This window comes from Fukomys damarensis, unplaced genomic scaffold (genome assembly GCF_012274545.1).
Source record: "Fukomys damarensis isolate Sample0158 unplaced genomic scaffold, DMR_v1.0_HiC HiC_scaffold_22, whole genome shotgun sequence".
NCBI classification, from domain to species: domain Eukaryota; kingdom Metazoa; phylum Chordata; class Mammalia; order Rodentia; family Bathyergidae; genus Fukomys; species Fukomys damarensis.
This window is the reverse complement of record NW_022900934.1, coordinates 3,578,718-3,601,538: the sequence shown is the minus strand read 5'-3', so window position 1 is coordinate 3,601,538 and position 22,821 is coordinate 3,578,718. Positions and strand designations below refer to the sequence as shown.

At 56.8% G+C, this 22,821-nt stretch overlaps 1 protein-coding gene across 1 annotated transcript in view; it reads left to right on the top strand.

Annotated features, from left to right (window-relative positions):
* Window positions 1-22,821, top strand: part of Phactr3 (phosphatase and actin regulator 3) — a 126,419-nt gene that overhangs the window by 53,685 nt on the left and 49,913 nt on the right. The window contains exons 4-7 of the mRNA XM_010637426.2: window positions 2,244-2,426; window positions 7,101-7,310; window positions 10,825-10,999; window positions 11,717-11,964. Of these exons, the coding sequence (XP_010635728.1) occupies window positions 2,244-2,426; window positions 7,101-7,310; window positions 10,825-10,999; window positions 11,717-11,964 (816 nt within the window). The remainder of the gene's footprint in view (window positions 1-2,243; window positions 2,427-7,100; window positions 7,311-10,824; window positions 11,000-11,716; window positions 11,965-22,821) is intronic.

Below are 22,821 nucleotides of genomic sequence, written 5' to 3'. Positions count from 1 at the left end.
CGCGTGGGGAGGGATGGCAGTGACCCTTTCCCGCTGTTTTCTCTGCTCTGTCTCCCTCTTCTGAAACCTCTGTGACCAAGAGGGACAGAGGCCCCTGGGTGGGCAGGACCCCCCCCACCCCTCCATCCGGTTCCCAGCCCAGCACCCAAAGGAAGAAGGAGCCTGTGAGTCTCTGTGGACCCTGCTCACCCCCTGAATGATTCCCTCTGTGTCCTTGTGTGCACCAACCTGGCATTTTCTGAAATAACCTGAGGAATTTCACCTACCATCACTAGCTATAGTAAAAAAGAGTTGTTCCCCTGGCACTGTGCTCCGTGAGCTGCCCAGAGTACCAGTGCCCATGACCCCGGGTCCAGGCAGCCAGCAGTGGGCGCTGTCACACAAGAATGTGAGTTTGAGCACAGCACCAGCGGCTCCAACATCCGTAATCCTGCCGATTTAGTGAGGCCCAGCCTGCGTCACGGGCTGCCTGGCTGGTTGCAGAGTCAGGTTCAATTGCTGAGTCTGCACAGCCTTGAAGCCTGGCTGCTGCTTACACATCCAGGGCTCGTGGGATAGGAGCTCAGGGATGGCCGCCCAGGCCAGATGCTTGCTCCCGCTCCTCCACGCGCAGAGGCCTTGGCCTTGTCAAGGCCCCAGGCTGGCCCTGTGGTTTCTGGGTGAGCCGGTCTTGGGTGCGGATCTCAGTCTTCTGGCGGAGTTGCCCAGCTCCCTTTCCCCCCGCAGTTGGAGGTGCTGGAGAGGGAAGGCAGCAACAAGCCCACTCCCCAAGCACCCAGGAGAGACCAGCGAGGTGCCAGGTCTAGGGCGGAAACCACCTGCCCTGAGCTGGCTGCTTCTGCAGGACCCGCTGGCCAGGCCAGGGGCCCTCGTCCTCCCCCCTCCTCATCAGAAAGCGTCATTTTCAACAGTACTGGTGACAGCACACATGGGACGCTTGTGCTGCTCCACACTGTTCTGCTACTCACTTAGTTCTCCCCAGAATGCCACAGCATTACAAGTAACAGCATTTCCCTGTGTGTGGGTGGGGAGGCACTGGGAATAGAACCCGGGGCTTTCACAGTGAATGATGTCTCCAGCCCCCCTTTTTATTTTGAGACAGAGTCTTGCTAAATCACCAAGTTGCCTAGGGTGGACTTGACCTTGCAGTCCTCCTGCCTCAGCCTCCCAGAGTGCTGGGATTATGGGTGTGCACCTCCAGACTGGCTCCGCATCCCCATTTTATAGAGGGGGAAATGGGGACCCAGAGAGGTTTGCTGGTGGGGTGCACAGGAGGGAGGCCATGAGTTCTCTGTCCAGGTAGAACACTTTGGGCAGTGAAAGGGATACTCTTGGGAGACACAGACAGCAGGCAGGGGTCAGAGCTGACCTGGGCAGCGGGAAACCCTGACCTGACATAAACCAGGCTCCCTGCCATGAGGGGAGGTGCGCACCCAGGCAGTGTCTGGGATGTGGGGACGCCCTAGGCCAATCTGAGCCGTGATGTCCACCTCCATGTCGCGTGCAGGGCCCGTGAGGGCACACTCACCCCGAGCCGGCCGAGAGTCCTGGGCCTGGGCCTGTCCCCCTTCGACCTGCTTTGCCCTTATGGTGAGGGCTGACGGGGGAGCAGCCAAAGGCTGGGACTGCAGAGGCTGCAGCCGCCCTTCCCCAGCTGTCCTGGTGAAGCCTGGGGACCACCAGGCGCTGCCCCGTCATTGTCGGCTGTGCCATGCTTGGGCTCAGGTGCCAGCAGCCCCCTCTGTGACCTCAGAGCGCCAGCCAGCGGTGCTGTCTTCTGACCCTGCCTTGCACAGCTGGTGCTCGGAAGTGCTTGCTGGGTGCAGATGGGCGTGATGTCCGCTGCGTGGTAACAATGTGTAGCGAACAACCCGGCCCCTCAGGGTACCCGGCGGCCAGCGCTGTGCCACTTCCCAGGTGGCCCTGGCCCTGCTCCACATTCCTGTCGTCCCCAGCAGCCACCTGGCCCATCCATGGGAGGGCGCAGGAGCGAACGCAAGAGTACTACAGAAGCCACTTAGGTCCCGCTGACAGAAGCAGCTGGGGGCAGGAGTGGGGGCCACACGGCGTGGAGATCACCATTTAGTCCCACAGTAGGGAGCAGGAGGGTGTGCGGTCAAAGCCAGGGCCCTCGGTGTGCAGCACGCCAGGCTCGGCCTGGGAGGGGAGGGGCCCAGCTGCCGCACCAGGCCGGGATGGAGTCCTGGAGATGAAGGCCCACCTGACACTGTGTTCCCTTGTAGATGCTGAAAGCAAAGTGTGCAGCCCCAGTGGAGGCCCCCGATCCACACGGAGCGAGCCATCCACGCCCAAGCAGGAGGCCGAGGCTTCAGAAGATGTCCAGCTGGAAAGCCCCTCGGCCACTGGGACAAATCAGGCTTCCCTGGATGAGCCTCGGTCCTCAGACACCCTCTCAGACGATGCAGGTACTGGCTGGATGCCCACAGGCCGGGCCATTCACGCATGGCCCCGGGCTGGGTGGGAGCAGGTGCCGGCCCTGGGCTTGGACAGCAGCCTCCTCCTGGGCTTTGTTAGGACGTCCACATCCTGCGGTGTGGGCCTGCCCCTCTGCCGGAAGTTTTCCTTCTGTCTCATTCCGAGTCTGGTGCCACTGATGACTGAGGTGCTAAAGGCTCTGGGTGACTTCGTGCCCTGTGTCGCTCCTGTGACAGCTCTACATTCTCACTGGGACCCTCCTTCCAGGTGGGAGGCCCTGGGGGTGTATCCAGGGCAGATTTCAGTGGACCTGAAGGCAGCAGAGCAGGGAGTGGGGGGTGAGGAGCCAGCAGGTGGCCCCTTCCCTGCGGGCCACATGTGCGGTGGACTCAGGAAGGCTCTTCCCGTGTCCTCTCGTCCTGCAGATTGGCCTCCTTTCCCCTGTTACGTGGGAGAGTTTAGGGACCCTCGTCGGGTTGCCTGGAAGGACTTAGCCGGGGCCTGCAAAGCTGAGGCGCCCTTGTTGGAGGCAGTGGGTGGAGCGGTCTTTATTTTCATAGAGTGGACCGGGGCTCTTGACAGATGGGGCAAGGACGGCGAGAAAGAAAAGCACAAATGGCCCGACAGGGAGTTCGAGGTACCCTTCGCCCTGTGGCCCATGGGCAGGGACCTTAACAGTCTTCTTGAGAACATGCATAGAACTACACGCCTCCTCCTCCTGAACGTCCAAGCCAAGGATATGCTGGGCACGGCGGGGCCAGACGTGAGCCCTGTGTCTTCCAGGGTTGTGGAGAGCCAGGTGCCGGTCTGCCCTGCGGTGCATTCTTCTGCTCAACCAGGGTCACGCCGACACTGTCCTTTGCTGTCCACCCACAGCCTCCCTGAGGACTAACAGACTGCTGCCGGGCCTGCTGGCCTCCCTTGGAGGGCCTACCCCGCCACTCCACTTAGCTGGGGGACACAGTGGGGACATGGGACCAGAAGTTCTATGGCCCGGGGAGAGTCCTGCTCTTCAGAGCAGCCCTGCTGACCCCACATGCGGGGACAGCTGCTGTGTTCCTGATGCCCGCCATGTAAGCCCTCGCACTTGAGCACCGGGCGTTCTGTGTGGTGGTGTTGCTGCCCCTGGTGCTCCAGAGCACTTGCCTCCTGGTGGGCTCTCTGATCAGCTCCGGGAGGAATTGTCCCACACAGTATTCGCTCTGCTCAGCCACTGCCCGGACGCTGGGCTGCTGCGGGTGCATGTGGAGCACATCCTTCTGGCCACTTGGGTGTCGAGCCTGAGGGAGAGCAGGAGCTGCCCAGCAGAGAGCCGGGGGAAGGTGCCCAGGAAGGGGCACGCAGGTGCTGAGATGGAGTGGGGTGGCAGAACTGGCCTGGGAAGATCCAGAGAAAGATCACCCTGGGCATCTGATGCCACCATGCAGCTGTGTACTTGCTGTGTGTGGTGTGTGCTGGTGAGTTTCCACGGGCTGGCTGGCTCAGCTGCAGGTGACCAGGTATGGCAGAGCTGGGACAGGACAGAGAGAGGTGGCTGGGCAAGGACTCCGGCCCTGAGCACGGAGGCACCGTGGACTCACCTGCAGAAGAGCCTGGGCGGCAGGCAGGCAGGACAGGTGATGCAGGCTCACCTGGCTGTGCATCCGGAGCCTCCTGTGTGGGTTCTGAGCCCCTGGGGCCATGAAATGACTTCATCCAGGCTGCAGAAGTTACTGGGAAACAGTGTATGAATGCAGCCCTTCTTCCTGATACTAGCGCCGGAGGGTGTTGGATTCTCACTCGGGACTATGGCAGAGACTTTCTTTTTCTCCCCCCAGAATTGTAACCAAAGTGTGAGTTCCTTTAGGGAAATATAGCAAACAGAGGAGTGTCCACAGTATCTAAAGGAGGAGCCCAAAGCCCAGTTTCTTCAGGCTTCTAAGAGAGATCGGCTCAGTCCATCAGGACACATTTGGCTTCTCCGGTTAGTGATCCTGCCCCGCTGCTGACAGGAGCTGCTGGGTGCTGGGGGTGCTTCCCCAGTGCTGTGGGTGCTGAACTGGGTGCAGTGGGCACTGTCCTCAGTGCTGAACCCGCACTGGCTCATGGACAGAGACCTGGACAGAAGCGCTTCCCGTGAGGAGAGAGCACACAGGCAGGGACCCCCATGGGCACAGAGACGGGACCTCCAGGGCGACAGGCGCCTCTGACACTAGCTGGCCTGGGCGGAAGGTGGCTGAAGTCCTCGCTGAGCCGTGAGCGCGTAGACAGGTCACTGACCCCGAGCCTGCAGATGTGGTCACACTGACCTTGGGGTCGCGAGGATGGAACTGTTGATCCCCGAGCTCTTGGCCCGATCCCATGCATGGGCCACATGGACAGCACGGCTGCCGTCACCCCGGCCCAGGAGCTTCTCTGGAGAGCGGTGCATCAGCGCACGGGGCTCCCCAAATGCAGGCCCATCTTCCAGGGTGTGGGGCCCCCAGCATCGCACCGCAGGCCAGGGGTCCCCATACATGAGGAAGCCTGGCCTCCCACAGAGGCCCTTCCTGAAGGAGCTGATGGCACCCTACACGTGTTAAACGCACCCTCACCTGTCTGCGGGCCCACACCTTAGGCTGAGGGCCTCACTGCATGCAGGGCCATCCTGCAGGGGGCATCTGGCCCAGCCCCTCGGGCGCGTCTGCCCCGCTCCATGAGGGTCAAGCCCGTGCTGTCAGCGGCTGCCCTCCAGGGTGGGCCCACGTCATTGCACAAGGGTGAGGCCCCTGCAGGGGGCAGTGGTGCCTGAGGTCCCCTCAGAGCGGGGAGGGCCCACTTTCATCCGGGGCTGCTGTCACTTATTTTCTTCCCACGCCCTGTACCTCAGCACCCACGGGAGCTGCCCATGCCTGGGCCAGTCCCTCTGTGCTGCAGGTAACTTTGTGACAGACAGATATCACCTAACTGCAGACTTACAGACATGACACGGGAGTGCGCGTGCCCGGCCTGGGCTGGGCTTCTCTGCTAGACCTTGGCAAGTTCAAGGAAACCTCAAGATGCCCTGGGGGTGACATTCTGCACCAAGGATAAGGTTAAGGCCCCTGGCTCCTTAAGTGGTGTTCACTGGTGTCCCAGAAGAACATGCACTGTACAGCCTCATACAACTCCATTTTAAAAAAAAATAAGTCCAGAGAGGGTAAGCCATTTTTTTAAAGTCACACAGCACAAAGCGACAGGACTTAAGCACATTCTACAACCCAAGCTAGAAGCAAGCAAGAGGTAACTCTTTCTTGTACTCCTGCATGATGAGCTGCTTCTGAAGTCTCAAACAGGTGCTCTCAAACTGCCTGGCCATCTTGTGCTCCTCCAGGAGCCTCACACAGTGACAGGGAGATGGTGCTGAGGTCTCTCTCCCTGCACCCCACGCCTGCTCTGTGTTCTCCCTGTGGCTGCACGGTGGCTGTGGGACCCTCAAGTCCCTCCCAGAGCCCCAGTGCCCTGTCCAGTACAGCGGCCACTGACTACCCAGCTCTTTACATGAACCGAGATGATATCAAGTAAGGCTCCGCACACCAAAGGCACAAGCCGCTTGTCCATGCTCCGGGGCACCTGGGGCAGGTTGCTGACATTCGCTTTGGCTGCACGGAAGGTGAAGGGCCAAGGAGAGGCTTTGCTGTCACATCAGTCAGGCCTCCCTGCGCTTCCCCGCTTGAGCCTGTGGGCAGCAAGCCTGCCGGCCCTGAGCCAGAGAATGGCCTTGGGTGCAGGGAGGTTGGAGTGAGGCTGGCAGCTCTCGGGCAGGCGGGGGTTTCTGAGATGGCTTTGGCGGTGGAGCTCATGGGACCCGTCCCAGAACTGGACGTAACAGGCGAGGTACAGCGAGAGACGGACAGGGGAGGAGGCGTGGCCCTCGCATGGCCTCTGTGTGGCTGGCTGTGCAGATCCAAGCCCGGGGAAGGGGCTCTCTTGTTCTGGAGAAGTGCTCGACTCCCCGCTTTGGGTGGCACCCGCAGGGGGATGGACCGGCGGAGGAGGGGAGAAGATGGGAGCCGGGGGAGGCTCATCACGGGAGCCCGCTCTTCTTCCCAGGACGGCGGGGTTGGGTTTTAGCTGGGGCTGTGAGAAGCGCCTGCCCCAGACTGAGCCTGCGGTGTCCCTTGTGAACTGCAGGTGAAGCCAGGTGACAGGAGGGGAGCAGTCGCAGGCAGGGAAGACCAGACAGGCTGGGAGTGGGTGTGCGAGGTACAGGGCGAGGGCTGAGGACTCGAGGGGGCTGACTGTCTTTCCTTGGAGCCGACCCTCCGCATTCGCGCCCCTCACCAGGCACCATCGTGCTGAGGTGGGGCCTCCGAGGGCCAGGCACGCACCTCACTGTCATTTCTCGTGTAAACATGAGGAAGCACGCGAGGAGATCCTGTCATCGGCACAGGGGCACAGACAGGGTTAGTAACAAGTGAGGCTGCAGAGTAAGTACAGAGGTAACTTGAGCACAGGTCTGTCTGACTCCAGTGTGGTCTTGGCGGCTGCTGCTGCAGGTGAGGACAGGGGACAGGGTTACCTATGCTCAGGCTGTCTTCCCTGGTTCTTCTTCTGAGGGTTCTCTGGACCCTGCACCCCCAGGAGGCCCAGGCCTGTCCACTCCCGCCCTGCCACTCCCTGCAGGCCCCTCCACCTCTCTGAATGCTCTGTTTGCTTTGACCCAGCCAAGTTGCCTTCTGCATCCAGTGGGGACGAAGCAGACGCCGGCAGCCTCCTGCCCACCCCTGACGAGCTCCCTCACGCCTTATCTGGGTCAGGCTCCTTGGACAGCCCTCCCAGAGCCCTGGAGAGATGCGTGGGCCAGCTCCCCAGTCCCCCGCTGCTGCCCACGCCACCGCCCAAGGCAAGCTCCAAAACCGTGAAAAACGTCACAGGTGGGTCTGTGTTGCGAACGTCTCCTTCCCTCCCTCCGCCCTTCTACCCCTCAGCCAGTTGCTTGGATTCCCACCCTGGACTGGTCCTCGCCTTTGCTTCTGCGGCTGGGGCTCCGGGCAGGGGTGGCTGAGCAGGAGTCGCAGCAAGGCCCTGTGGTCACCTACTGCACGTGGCCAGTCTTCCTCAGGCGTGGGACGGCGTCTGCAGGAGGCAGAGGACCATCTGCCAGGCCTCCAGGGGGGCCCGTCTCGTCCTCGGCCTGGCTCCATTCTGCTCCTCTCCCTCTTCCTCTACCTCCTGGCTTCTGCCATGAGCTTGAGGAGCAGCAGACAGCAGGGTGGAGGCAGGGGAAGCACAGTTGGGTGGGCGGAGACCCCCATGTCTCCCCCGTAGCTCAGCCACACTTCGGGAAGCGGAGAAGCCCTTGTGCTGGGTCAGGCAGGTCCTGGCTGAGGAGCTGTCCCTGCAGAGACCCGCAGTCCCAGGAGATGCGGAGAGGGAGGCGGAGGATGGAGGGATGCAGCTCCAGGCCAGGGGCACCACAAATTGCCAGGCAGCCCCGCTGCTGGGAGAGAGGCCTGAGGAGGCCGCTTCCTCCCCCGTGATCCCCGGAAGGGCCACTGCCCACAGCTGGAGTGCAGGCCTAAGCCATGAGCATCCGGTATCCAGGCTGTGGTTGTTACAGCTGCCCCAGGACGCATGCACGTCTCTCTGCACCCCAGGCAGCACCCTGTCTGCTCTCTGTCACTCCTGAGTGCAGCCCTCAGGCGGACGGCTGGAACAGAGTGAGTGCTCTGAGCCTGCTCCGCTGTCCACCTCACTGGAGAGGGGCAGATATCCTCGGCCACACAAATGGGAGAACTTTGGAGACAAAAACAATACTGTTTCCCAGCCTGCTAACCATCCCTTTCTACCCAGGGAGACAGGAAAGAGCTTACTCTCCCTTTGGGCAGGCTGCACCTCCTGGCTGTCCCCTGGCCAAGGTGGCCCTGACCTTCCGACCTCGCAGCCCCAGGCTGTCAGCCTCTGTCCTGCTGGGAAGCCTCAGGCCTGACTGCCCACCGTCTGGTTCCTCTCGCTCCGTTCACGCGGGCACTGGGCCGAGGCAGGCTCTATCCCCTGATGTGGCCAGCACCTCTGATTTCGCCCTCCCTCCCTCAGAGGCGCCTGAGGATGTGAGGAGATTCCTCTGTCACTGATGGTTGGGGCAGTGAATTCTGGGTCACCGTGAGCTAGATTCCGCACTGCGGAGGCCCCGGTCTCAGGGGCTTTGCCTCTTCGCTGAGGTTCGTTTCCTTCCCGGGAAACCTTCACTTCCACCTGTGGCCCTTAGATGGCAGCAGAGAAGAGGAAGCCGAGGCCGCCTGGGGTCTGCACAGGCACAGCTCAGTCTCCACAGGGCCGCTCTCCTGCCAGACCCCGGGCTATGGGTCTTCATCCGCCCAAGCCACTCTGGTGAAAGCAATGGGTCGCCGTGCTTCTCCGTTGCATGGGTTGGAAGTCTCAGACCAGGTGCTGTGCACAGACTTGTGCTGCCAGGCTGGTGGAGTCAGCTCGTTCCTCTGTTTTGGAAAAGTTTTCCAGTCTGCTGGGCCCCATCAATGTGGGCAGGTGTTCCTCTGCCTGCTGCTGTCTCGGCCCTTCCTCTCCTGCCCACTGCTGAGCCCAGGCTCCCCCGTCCTCTCCCTGCTGGTGACAGGCTGCTTGGTAGCGAGGGGACAGCACAACCTTGGGCTTCGTCTGAGAGCTGGGTGTGCTGTGCTTGCCTCTCGCAGGCGGGGCACTGCAGAGCAGCAGAGGAGGTGCGTGTTTGACACCCACAGTTCTCATGGTGCAGAGACCCGGCAAAGTCCCCACTCAGTCACACCGAGTGACGCCCCAAAGCCGGCTAGGCTCGATTTCCCTGTGTCTGTGTCACAGTGCTGGTCAGCAACCGAGGGGTGGGTGATGCTGAGGATCTTGGGTGCCTGCTGTGTGGTCCTTGTCTGGAGCAGGGGCAGCCTCAGTGAGGAGCTGAGGCTGGAGGGGAAGCCCCCGGAGCCCGGCCCTGTTGCGCTCCCTCTTGCCACAGGGTGCTCTGCTGCCACCTCCTCCTGTCTCAGCTCTGAGCCCCAGCGTCCCCTCTCTGGGGGCCCCTTATATGCCAGCCCATCCCCCCTGTCATGTTTTCTCTCTCACTCCCTCCCTCTGAAATATTTCTGTGCTCTTTCTGTCTGTCTCGCCCCTACCTGGCACCACCTGTTCAGGGCAGGACCTGACTTTGTCCGGCAAACGGGGGCTCATGAGGAAACCTAGATAATGGACGTTCTCAACCAGACTTACAGTCTCCCTTCTGCTTTGGGTATATTCTTTCTGGTTGGTGCCGCTCATAATCCAGGCTTGTGTTGGGAAGGGTTGATTCGGTGAGTTAGGGAGAGAGGGTCCCTTAGACCACTTCTTATTATTGGGGCTTTAAGCAAGTCGATTTGTTGGAATGGCCTTGTGGAGACACATGAGGGAATGGAGTGCCTAGGGAGCCCTCGGGCCCCGACAGACAGGAGGCTGAGCCGCCAGGACCCTCACCACCTGTCCTGGGTCCTGCATGCTGGCGGAGGAGGGCCGAGTCTGGAGGTCACAGCTGAAGACAAAGCCATGCTGGGCTTGCTGAGAGTCTGAGTTGTCTTCACACTGTAAATGAGCGTTTGTTGCACAGGTTTTAGGAGCCGGGACTACAGACGCCGCAGTGAGGACCTGGCCAGGGCCCATTCATTGGTAGGCGAGAAAACAGTCAGTCACCGAACGGTGACTCAGCCCCAGCAGGAAGAAAGGGTGTCAGGGTCACTGGTCCCCAGGGCAGAGGCAGCCTCAGGCCTGGGGGGCATGATCGGGGGCTCCAGGCAAGAGGGGGACACTCAGGGACAGTGTCCCCGAGGGAGGGAAACACATTTCAGGCAGGGGAACAACAGAGGGACGCAGAGGCCCAGAGTGGAGGTGTGGGGCCTTCGAGGACTAGGAGAGAGTAGGGGAGCAGGGAGGAGAGGAAGCCAGGGGAAGCCAGGGCAAGCAGGGCAGCCAGGCTGGGCTGGGTCCTGCCAGGTCCTAAGGAACATCGGAGCGTGAGATGGGACTGGTTGTCTTGGAGACCCCACCCTGCTGAGTACGGAGGCTGGGTTGGAACTCTGTGGCGGTGGCAGTGCTGTCTTAAGGGTGGACTCAGAACTCCTGAGAGGCTTCTGGATCCCACACAGGGACCGTGCGGCCTCAGGAGGCTGATTCCAGGCAGAGAAGTGGGGGAGGCTCATCTGTCTGAGCCCAGGACCTAGCAGGGAGGACGCTGGCGCTGAGATCTGCAGCGCTCAGCAGGGCAGGGGCCCGACAGAGACGCCCTGGTCTAGCTCTGGAGCAGGCCCAGCCCAGCATCTCCGCTTGGGCCAGGTGGGTCAGGACGCGGTGTGGCCTCTGCTCTGCTCTGCTCCCCTTCTCTCAGTGAGGCCTCGGCCTGGTGAAGTCTCCTCTCCTTGTTCCCATGTCCAGGCCAAGCCACACTCTTCCAAGGTCCCGCGGTGAAGAGCACGGACCCAGCCCTCCGAGGACAGCTGTCCACACCCACGGGGTCCCCACACCTCACCACCATCCACCGGCCACTGCCGCCCAGCCGTGTCATAGAGGAGCTGCACAGGGCGCTGGCCACGAAGCACCGCCAGGACAGGTGAGGCCCTGCACCAGTGTGGGACCCCTGTGCCACCAGAGTTACCACCAGGGCCAGCCCTAGGGCCACAGCCTGGGTTTCAAGCTCTGCTGTCACCCTCTTGAAATTTTTTACCAAGGGCTTCATGTTTTGACCCAGATTAAGTCGCACCCACATGGCAGGAAGGGATGGGCAGGGAAGGTGCATGTGGGAAACTGGCCTCAGGGGCCCCGCACCAGCCCCTCAGGTTGTGGCATGGGGTGGGAGGTGGAGAGGGGTGGCTTGGAGAGATGAGGCTGTCCTCTTTGTCCAGGACCCTCTCCAGGGTCTCACGCACAGGGTGGCTGTGGCTACTGCCTTACTGTGAACACTGTGGCTTGTGGGGAGTTGGTGGTGGCAGCTGCAGAGCTCACCTGTGGTTTGGTGGGACAGTAGAGGACAGACTGCCTTCCGTGGTTCTCTCCTAAGTCCCCCATCCGAGTGTGGCTGCTCGCCATGCATTGGCAAACGTTGTCACATGTGTGTTCCGTGCTTTGTAGAATGGTCTCTGAACAGTGCCTCACCTGGGGCTCTGAGCCCTGTGGTCCTTCCAGAGCTCCATGCCCAGATACCCGGAACTCAAGCCAAGGACCTACGTCTATCTGGCCACATTCACCATATTGGTTGTGGGCCTCTTAGTCAATCTTGTTTTCCAGGAGAAGGGAGTGGTGTATAACCCGAACTGTTTTTCTGCCTTAGTTTTCAAGGGCAGGAAAGCAAGGGGTCTCCCAAGAAGCGGGTGGATGTCCGTCTCTCAAGAACATCCAGCATGGAGCGGGGCAAGGAGAGGGAGGAGGCGTGGAGCTTTGACGGGGCCTTGGAGAACAAGCGGACTGCGGCTAAAGAGTCTGAGGAGAACAAGGAGAACTTGATCATGAATTCTGAACTCAAGGACGACTTGCTTTTATATCAGGACGAAGAGGCACTGAATGACTCCATCATTTCTGGTGAGGAGGGCAGTGGCTCAGTGTCACCAGATGCTAGGCTTAGAACCATGTGTATTCGTCAGCTTTTCCGATGCTCGGATGTGATACCTCACAGCCATCGACTTAGAGGGAGACAGGTTTAACTTGGCTCACAGTTTCTGGGGATTCAGTCCCTGGTCAGCTGACCCCAAGGCGGGAGCGTCATGGCGGAAGGGCCTGGAGGACCAAAGCTGCTTAGTTCGCAGTAGCAGGAAATAGAGCGGGGGTCAGTGGCAGAGAGAATGGGTTAGGGACCAGAGACAAAGCCCAAGGCCACCCCTCTGTGACCCCCAGCAGATCCCACGCCCAGTCGAGTCGGCACTCCACCCTAGCTGCCACACCGTGTTGGAGCCACTTCTCTGCTAGCGTGGGGAGGGACAGGGTGGAGGACCTGCTCCTGGAGAAAAAAGAGAGGGCAGCCTCATCCTCTGAGGATGAACCTTTTCTCAAATGGCAGGGATTTAAAAAACACGAAGGGAACTTGTGCCTAGAGGGTTGGACATTAGTTCTCATGTGGTGTTGGGAAATATGTACAGCATTTCAGGATATCTGGTAGCAGTTCTGGCCTCGGCTGACCAGATGCCAGGAACACCTGGATGTGTCAACCAAAAATATTGCAGTTACTGCCGCCTGTGCCCAAAGGGCAGAGTCACCCTGGCCTGGGAAGCACTGGCCTCGCCTGGACTCTCCTTTGTTGTGTGACCTCAGCTAAGTCCCTTACCTACTCTGGGCACACTTCTTAGACACTGATAATGACAGTCTCCACCCCTTTTTATGGGTGTTTCTTGTATACTGGGCACCGATGTAAGGTGGTTTATGAGAAATGTGTTGTCCTCAAAGCAACCTCATAGCTCGGTAGCATCACTGTTTACAGGTGGGGAAACTGAGGCCCAGTGTGGCCACATGTGTAGGCCAAGACCTCCCATCTAATTGGTGCCAGGCTGGGATTTGAACTCAAACTACCAGCTCCACAGCTCCAGGCTGGGTTAACCCCATCCACCCTTAGCGCAGGGCTTGCAACAGCAGGGCCTTGACAGGCAGGCCCATCCTCACCCAAGTGCAGGTGGCACAAGGCCCTCACCCCAAGGAAGGGCTTCCAGTCCTGTGACGAAGTCAGCAGAGCAGACGGCCACACAGTTCCTTGCCTGGGGGCCTCAGGCCCAGCCCAGATCCGCCATAGCCAGCCAGCCCATCTGCCACTTGATTGAAGGATCAGTGAGAAGCAAAATTTCCACCTATTTGCAAATGGTGTTTGTGTGCCGCTCCTGGGGCCATACTTTGTGGTTCCCAAGCCCCTGAAATTAAGTGCAGGAAGCCAGTATGTCCATAGCTCCCCTAAACTACAGATTTCTGAGATTAAGTGCCTTAGAGGAAAATTCAGTACTGGTTAGAGAAGATGCCTACAAACGCTGCTTTTGGAGACGGTAGGAACGGACTGGGGGGTGTTGGCTTCCCCTGGCTTCTCTCCTGTGCCACCGTCCCAACTGAGGTGTGGGACAGAAGCTGAGAAGCACCAGGCCAGGCAGTGGGCCGGCAGGATCTCCGCAATGTCTCCCCAATGCAGAAAAGCGCTTTGTGGGCCGGGGTGTGTGTTTCCATGCTGTGCTGGACGCAGTGCTGAGCGTGCGGATGCCTGCACACTCCCTGCCATTCACAGGCTCACACCCGGGAGTCACTCAGCACGCGTGTGTGCATTACCCCAGGACAGCTGACTCTGGGAGTGCCTGCCTGCAGGTCAGCAAAGGCGAGTTTTACAAAGAACCTTTTTTGTGCCGTTGCCACCCCAAGGTCCAAGTTTTAATAGCGGTGGAGAGAGACAAAAATGCACACACAGATGTTAACGCTTCATCCTTTCTCCTATCCTGCACCCCAGGGTGGGGGCCATGCGAGCTGTCTGAGGCACTGTCCCTGAGTCTGGGGGAGACATGGGTGGGGAGGTGTGTGGGGAGGGGCTCTGCAGGGACAGGGCTGCAGGAAGGACAGCGGGCTTCTCCAGAGCTCTCCACGTGGCTCACTGGCATACGGCCCAGCCCTATCCCAGGCAGGCAGTCGTCGGTGTGTCTAGGTCGTGAGCCGAGCGCTGTGAAGGGGGACCCCGCCATTGCGGGTGGCTGATTTAGCTCTCACACGAACCGTGGGAGGCTGTCTTACAGATACCACAAAGCTTTGTCGCAGTTCTGGGCCTGGAAGGGCAGGACCCGGCAGCCAGCGGACCCAGCGTGTGGTGGGGCCCCTTCTTGCTGCTCCCAGCGTGCTGGGAAGAGGGGCAGCTCCATGCCCCTTCGCACACAGGTGCCCTCTGACCCAGCCATCCCCAAAGCTGCCTCACACCTGTCCTCCAGGGCCGGGGCGGTTCTCCCGCGAAGCTGTCTGTGGCCCCGTGGACCTTTTCTGGGCTCCGTGTGTAGAGACTTTGGTGTTCCCTCTCAGCCCCCGTCCCTCTCAGCGGTCTCTTTGCAGCTCTGTGACCGGGGACAGGTTTAACTTCTCTGCATCACAGCTGTGAGGTCTGCAAAGTGGGGGTGAGTACAGAGCTCCTGGGAGGCCTGGAGGGGCCGACTCACCTCAGAGTGGTCCTGGCTCACTGGACCCTGTGAGTGTGAGGCTCGCAGTCCTGGTGACGGTGACGGTGGTGTTGACAGCTGCCTTGGGCTCCTCTCCGCGGCTCCCAACTTGGTCAGTGCCCCACAGCAGACATGAACTCTTCCCCGTTCTCCTGGACAGTTTGTTCACTCACCAGGTCTCCGTGTCTTGCAGCCCAAAGGCACGTGTCTCCCCTGCCTAGGGCAGTCAGTACTTTGGGGTGGGGGTGGCACTCACTTGGCAGGAAACAAGGACAATGGGAATGACTCCCTTTGCACCCCATATGGAGGGAGAGACTGACGGAGCCCTTTTCTGTCCTGGGGAAGAAAAGCTGTGAGGAGTTCTCTGGGTGACTCCTGCCGCAATCCACCCTCGCAGACCATGCAGAGTGACACTCAGGCTCCCTGCCTGGACTCATGGCTCTGCGTCCTGTGACAAACCCTGGCCAGGCCTCCAGGGTTGTGGCCTATCGGGCCCTGCCTGCACCTTGCAAGTGAGAGCTGCACCTCCTTCCTGCAGCTGGGGGGGCTGGTGAGGCCCCAGGGCCAGGCCTATGTGGCACAAGTGCACAGGCAGTGGCCTTGTTCTCAGCATCCTCCTTGAGGATGAACAAGGGGTTCCTTTGCGGGAGACTCCGGCTCTGGAGCGCTGCACAGCCTGGGGACAGCTGGGGTCTGTGCTTCCTTAACGAATCCCGGTGGGCACAACTGACAATCAAGCCCTGCTGATAACTTTCACGTGGCTGCAGGGCGAGGAGCTGCATCAGGCTGAAAGCTGCTTTCACTTAAAACCCCAGTGCCTGGGGCGTGGCTCCCCCACCGGCCCGTGCTGCGTCTTTGCCTCTACGTCGTCCTCTGTCTGCCCCGTGTGGGGTTTGGGTCTCCTGTAGCCTTGGTCCTGCTTGTTGCTCAGTGCTTGGTAGAGTGCCGGTGAGTGAGGGTAACACAGCTCCACGGTCACCATGCCCTGGCCTGGGCAGTGTGGCATGCGGTGCCATTGCTGGCAGCTGGTGAGGTCCTCGCCGCAAAGCTCGGGTGTGACTTGTTCTGTGAGGACAGTGAAGGTCAGAGGGTGTGAGGGTGGCAGATGGTGGCACCGGCACGGTGGTCTCCACTGATGCGGGGCTGGGCAGGCGGGACGCACAGTGTGGGCCTGGGACACAGCGACGTCTGTGTGGCTGCCGCGGCCTCCGGCCCATGCCACCTCCCTGCAGAGGTGTCCAGCATCCAGTGATGTCTGGTCCTGCGGCTCTGCTTCCAGGGGTGGGGTACGAGTGTTCCTGCAGAGCAAGCTGTGGACGTGAGGATTGCGTGCCATTTGGGGCCCCCTGGGCTCTCTAGGGTGTTGGGGAGCATCTGTGAGCTTTACCCCAAGTGCTGGAAGCACCCCCACTGCGATGCCCCTGGTCAGGGGGTTCGCTCTGTCCTTGAGAAGCAGGCTGTGGGTATTGACATTAAGTGACCATGACAGGAAAACGGGAAATGTTAGCAGGGCGGTTAGGGCAGCTGTGGGCCAGGTCGCCATGCAACGGCAGGCAGAATGTGTGAGCCTTCGGGCTGGACGTGACCCCAGGAGCACTGCGCGATGACAAAAAAAGCTTGAAAATCTCCCCAAAGTTGTTGTCTTTTAAATGAACTCCCAGGCACACATACTTCCCCAGCCATATTCTGTGTCGTGAGAAAGAAAGAATACACGGAAAGGTAGAAATGACCCCGTGTGCCTGGACCAGTTAAGTATATTTTGTTACTCAAAATAGCCGATTGAAACTTGAGACCTGAAAAATGTTAGTGCCTGTTGTAAACGTTTTATTTCAGTTCAGTGTGCAAACACAATACGTGAAAGGCACACTTCGGTCCTCACCTGGGCCTTCTTACTGATCCCGGCTCGGGCTGATCCAGAATCCACACTCCCCAGGCTTCCCCCACCGTGTGCAGCCCATGCTGCACGAAATGGGGCGAGAGCTGAACCCAGGGCAGGCAGCAGGAATGCTCTTCCTACTGGGTTGGTTTTCTCCCTCGACTCTTCACATCTGCTCTGCTCAGATGCGTCCGCGGCACTGACTCGGGCCGCGTGTACTTGGTGATCCCCAGGCTTTGTCAGGGCTGGGGCGAGTTTGAAGATGAAGGGAGAAGCTGCAGAGACACGGCACAGGTGGCACCAAGCGCCTGGCCCGGTGTGCGGTGCGGAAAGGGTCCCTACTCGGAGGGTCTGCCGAAGCCGGGAAAGGGTTAAGGGGCAGGGCTGACCCCAACCCGGGTGACCCGAGGGGCGAAGAGTCGCCATCACCACTAATGGTAAGAAATGGCCGCTCTTGGCAAGTTGGGTCTGGTTCTGGGAAGAGCACAATAAGCAATGAATACCCAGGACCCTAGCGTGAGGGCTCTCCAGGGACGCGTCGGTTCAGCCCAGGGAGCTGCCCCAGCAGGCGCTGCCTTTTTGTTAAGTGCTGGGGATTGAACCCCAGGCTTGTGCATGCCAGTCACGCAGTCTTCTGCCCAGCTCATCCCATACCCGCCCATCCTTGCCCCTGAGCCGGCTGACCGCCGCCCTCCTGGCACGTGTGTCCACGTGTGTCCACGTGTGTCCTGTTTCCCACCTTCTCCCCAAGAGTCCAGATATTTGCCTGAACTAAAAGGAACCCCTGTTGTGGATTCCGCCGTGAGTGACATTCAGGGCCCTGCTCTACCCAGAGGACAGGGCTCTGTCATGGGCTCCCAGGGAGGCTGTGTGATCAGATGAATGTGTTAGGAACCGCATGTAAAGAGGGACTCACACGCTGCCTACCCAGAGAGAGGGTGGCCCTCTCGGAAGGCCCAGGACTCTCCCTTCATGGACCTGTGGAAAACGCATTCCGATGTGTGCTGTGTCTCGAATCCCGTTGTACTTGTGGAAGGGTATACGAAATGGCCCCTTGCAGTGATTCACCTTGTGAGGTGAAAAGCCTGGGGAGCCGAGGACTCACCTGAAGCTGTGCCATGGCGAATTCACAGGACACCAGGCCCTCACTGCCTTTTCTTGGAAGGTGGGGAAACCCAGCCATGTCCCTGTCAAAACCGACATGTTTGCTGGCCGCAGAATGCTCCAAGAACCCAGTCTCTGCGACCACCAACCACCCGGTGGGCAGCTTGGGGAGGGGCAGGTCAGGCTCCGGTTGTCCTTGCTGTGCACTAAGCAGCAGAGCCATTGGAGTGGCACTTGGTAAGGCCCAGCGACAGCCATGGCTGCCACAGGGCTGGAACGGATGGATGGGAACCAGACTTCCTATCAGGTGCCTGGCTCAACGCTTAGACCCTATTGCTCATCCCCACGCCCTCCTCATGTGCGAGGTTACGGTCCTTCATGGTCCTTCTCGAGGGCGGACGGGGAAAGGAGCACTTCTTCTGAGTCCAGGCCTCTGGCTCCTCCCCTACCCACGTGGGCACCTTGTAGGTTGGTGAACGCAGTCTGCAGGTGGCCCGCGACATGGAGGTCAGCAGGACCCTCCCACAGGTGACTTCAGGACTGAGGACGGGCAGCCGATGGGAAGAAGCAAAGAACACTTTGTCTTCTGTGTCGCAAAGCACCCGTGCCCAGGACAGTTGCACTCCGCCCCCCACCCCAGTTCAGTGCTGGAGACTGAACCCAGGGCCTTCTCACTGAACTGCAACCTTAGCTCTTTCCAAAAATTTTTACTTTGAGAGAGGCTGGGCCCGACCTTGTAATCCTCCTGCGTCAGCCTCTCAGAGGACGGGGTTACAGGTGTGAGCACTGTGCCTGGCCCAGCTGCATACTTTTAAAAGAACTGACATGTGTTCCCCTTGGAGGAATGGCATCTCCCACCCCCGGCCCTGAGGCCTGGCCTCAGGCCTCCACAGCCTCCACAAATGTGGGCCGTCTGTAACCACATCTGTGAAGCATTCTGTGGATGTGAGGATCAACTGGCGTCAGCTGACGTAGGCGGCTGCCCTCGGTTGTCGGTAGACCTCTTCCAAGCAGGTGGAGGCCTTGACAAATCAGGCTTCAAGGAGGAGAGGAGATTCTGTCTCAGGACTACAGCATCATCCTGGCCTGAGACTCAGGACTTGTCAGCCCCTCACCTGTGTCAGTCATTGCCTTTGCTTTAGTGCTGGGACTTGCACCCAGGGCCTCGGGCATACGAGGCAAGCATTCTGCTACCAAGCTACATCCCCAGGCCTTTTCAATTTTATTTTGAGGCAGGGTTTCTTAGTCACCTTTCTCTCGACACAGTACCTGACACTTAAAGGAGGAAAGATTTATTTTGGTTTCAGCCCATGCCTCACTGGCTTGGAGTCAAGGAGGGCATGGTGGAAGGGTCTGGGGGAGAAAACTGTTCCTGTTACAGTGATCACAAAGCAGAGAGAAAAGAGAGGAGCAGGGGCAGGAGATGCAGGCTTCTAGGTCAGCGGCCAGGGGCCACCCCTTCCAGCCAGGCCCTGCCTCCCAGCAGTGCTCACATAAACACTCCTCAATACACCTGCTCCGAGCTGAGCCCTTCAGCCGTCTGGGAACTTTCTAGATCAAAAACGTAACTCAGGATCTCACTAAGTTGCCCATCCAGACTGGAACTTGTGATCCTCCTGCTCCAGTCCCCTCAGGTGCTGGCGTGAGAGCTACGTGCCACCACATCTGAGTCTTTAACATGCACACACCACACATGCATGTGCACACACGTTAACACGCATTTCTCCATGGGAGGTGTTTGCACTATATTGTTTTGCTTCTTTGGAGCACTCTATTGAAACACAGAATCCTACACTGTAGCCAGGCTGGAGAATCAGGCTTTTTAAATGAACAAATAATCGTATAGACTATATGTGTTTGGGGGGTTACAACGTGATGTTTCATCACATGCACACTTTGTGGAACAATCAAACCAGGCTAATGACAAATCCATCACCTTGCATACTTTTTGTGCTAAAAACATGAAATCTAATTTTTTAGCCATTTTGAAAAGTAGCGTGCGTTATTATTTATTATAGCAGTGTGTAGTAGTAGCTCACTGTAGATCATCTCCCTTATCTAGCTAGAATTGTCTCCTCTGATTTTCCTTGCCTTGTGGTAACCACTCCACTTTCTGCTGTACGTTCAGCTCCTTGAGATTCCATATCTAGCAGATGGCGCGCAGGATTGGTCATTCTGTGGCTGGCTTATTCCTCAGCATAAAGTTCTCACGGTTCATGCGTGTTGCTGCAAGTGACAGAATTTCCTTCCTTTAGAAGTCTGACTGGTATTCCATCGTACGCAAATACCAAAGAAGACGGTCCGGGGGTTGCTGACATATTTTAGCTACTGTGAATGAGGCTGCAGTAAACAGGTATCTCTGATGTGTACTCAGTTCAGTTCCTTGGCATAGGTGCTCAAAATGAGGCTGCTCTATGGATTGGTAACTCCACTTTTAGAGTTCCGAGAAACATCCATACTGTTTTCCATAATGTGTGTGTTCATTTACACTCCTACCAGAAGTACACAAAGACTTTTTTCTCCACCTCCTTGCCAGTGCTTGTCTTTTTTTTGATAATAGCTTTTCTAATCGGTGTGAAGTGATAATCTCACTGTGGTTTTAATTTGCATTTTTCTGTGATGGTAAGAGCTCATGAGAAAATATATATGTATACATATTCTTTTCAGAGCTATCTATCTACATTCTTTCCTCCATTTTTGAAAACCTGGTTCTTTGCTTTCTTGCCGTTGGGTGGTTCACATCCCCCGTGCATTTTGCCTCTTAGCAGGTGCGTGGGCTGCACACACTGTCCTCCCCACCCTTGGGCTCTTCCACTTGTTTCCTTACCTGTGCTTTTTTATTTGATGCAGTCTCACTTGTTTAATTTTGCTTCTGTGTCTTCTGGGATCCTATATCAGATGTATTTGTGGACAATGTCATGGGACATTTCCCTGTTTTCTGCTACTAGTGTAGTCATTTTGGGTCTTAGGTTTAAGTCCTTAACCCACTTCACAGCGACTTTTGTATGTGGCACAAGACAGAGCTGAGTTCTGTTCTGCAGAGTGTGGGTATCCAGTTTTCCCGGGGCCATTTATCGACGGGACTGTCCTTGCCCATCGTGTATGCTTGCCGTCTTAGTGGAAAATGAGATCCCGGTTTCCAGGCTCTCTTTCCTGTTCCGCCTGTCAGTGGATCTGTTTTTGTGTTAGCCTGCATTTGCCAACATTGTAGCAGATTTTGGGTTCAGGCAGTGTGATGCCTCCAGCTTTGTCCTTTCTGCTGAACATCAATTTGGCTAGTTGAGGTCCTTTATCTTCCGTATAGATTTTAAGATTGTAAAATTTCAGTACGTACTTATTTTACTTTGTTAGTGAAATTAAACCCCAAGTATTTTTATGCTACCCTGAATGGGATTGACTTCTTAATTTCTTTTTCAGAAAGTTAGTTCATTGTTAATATATTTAAAAGCTGGGGTTTTGGGGTTGATTTTATATCCTGAAATTTTACTGAATTTGTTGATTTTCTGTGAGGTAGTTTTTTAGGTGTTTTTGTGGTAGAGTCTTGGGGGTTTTCTGTGGATAAGATATTGTCATCCTCAGGGTTTCAGCTTCCTTTCCAGTTAGGATGCTTTTTCTTTCTTATCTAATTTCCCCAGATAAACATGCAGTACCTTGTTGAACGGAAGTGGTGAGAGTTGCCAACCTTGTCTTCTTCCTGATCTTATAAGAAAAATTCCAGCTTTTCACTGTGGAACAGGTTGTCGTGGGCTTGTCATCTGGGCTGTGTCCAGGGACATTTCTTCTGGGCCTTGTCTGAGGCGCGTGGCTCCACAGAGAGACCTTGCTGAGCATCTTGTCAGGGCAACGGCCCCAAGTCCTGAGAACCAGACAGAACACATGGGCTGCCTGGTCCTGCTTAGCCCTCAGCCAGGCTCTGTCAGCTCTGCAGAATTTGCAGCTCGAAGCCCCACCCCCGCATGCTGGCTGTTTGCTGTGTGCAACTCAGTCTATCAGGTCGAAAGGGTTGACCCAGAGTTGCAGGGCAAGCACATTGGACTTATGCCTAGGAATGGCAGGACCCCTGCTAAAAGAGCAAATGGGAGAGAGGGTGTGGACAGACCCACTACCCATCCTGTGGGCTCAGGAGAAGGGTTCCATCCCACTTAGGTCATGCGTGGCCCACACAGCCGTTTTGCAGTGTTAGCACCTCCTGCATGAGTGGGGAGCAAAACCAAATCACAGCTGCAAAAGGAGACAGTTGGGTGTCCATCAGAGGTCTTTGGCTATTCATTCTAGGAGTCATTGGTGGAATTTTTTTGGATCTTGTCGGTGTAGGATCATGTCATCTGCAAATAATCATATAATCATCCTTTTCTGTATGTATCTCTTGTATTTCTTTCTCTTGCCTGATTGCTCTGGGTAATGTTCCAAGGGTTGTGTTGAACAGGAGAGGTAATAATGGGCATCCCTGTCTTATTCCTGAATTTAGAGAGAAGGCTTTCAATTTTTCCTTTTTAATATGATGTTGGTAGTAGGTTAGGCATGTATGGCATTTGTCAGATTGAGATATGGTCCTTCTGTACCTATTTTCTTCAGCATTTTTATCATGAAAGGCTGCTGGATTTTGTTAAAGGCCTTTGGTACACCTATTAAGACAATCATGATTTTTGTGCTTGCTTCTCTTTATGTGATGAGTTGCATTTATTTATTTGCCTATATTGAACCATCCTTGCATCTCTGGGATGAAGCCTATTTGCTCATGCTCTAGGATCTTTTTGATGATTTGCTGCATTCTGTTTGCCAGTATCTTGATTTTTGGAATATTCCTTTCCTCTTAATTCCAAAAAATTTGAGGAGTATTGGTGTTAAATCTTCCCTGAAGTTCTTATAGATTTTGTCTGAATCTTTCAGGCCCTGGACTTTTCTAAATTGGTGAGTTTGATTTTTTAAAGGCTCTTTGTTCTGGTTTGGTAATTCGTAGTATCTAGGAATCTCTCCATTTCTTCTGAGTTCTCAAATTGCTTGGCATACATATTTGTGATGGAGTTCATATTTTCTGGATCTCAGCAGTGTCCATTGTGATTTGTGTCTTTGTTTATTGGTTAGATTGGCTAAATATTTGTCTATTTTGTTTATTCTTTCAAACAACCAGTTCTTCATTGATTCTTTGCTTTTTAGACTCCATTTCATTGAGTTTTAAATCCAGTTTTTATAATTTATTTTCTAGTACACACTCTGAATTTGGATTGTTCTTTTCTAGGATCTTGAGATGCATCATTAGGTTTTTGTTTTGTTTTTTTTTTTTTTTTTTTTTTT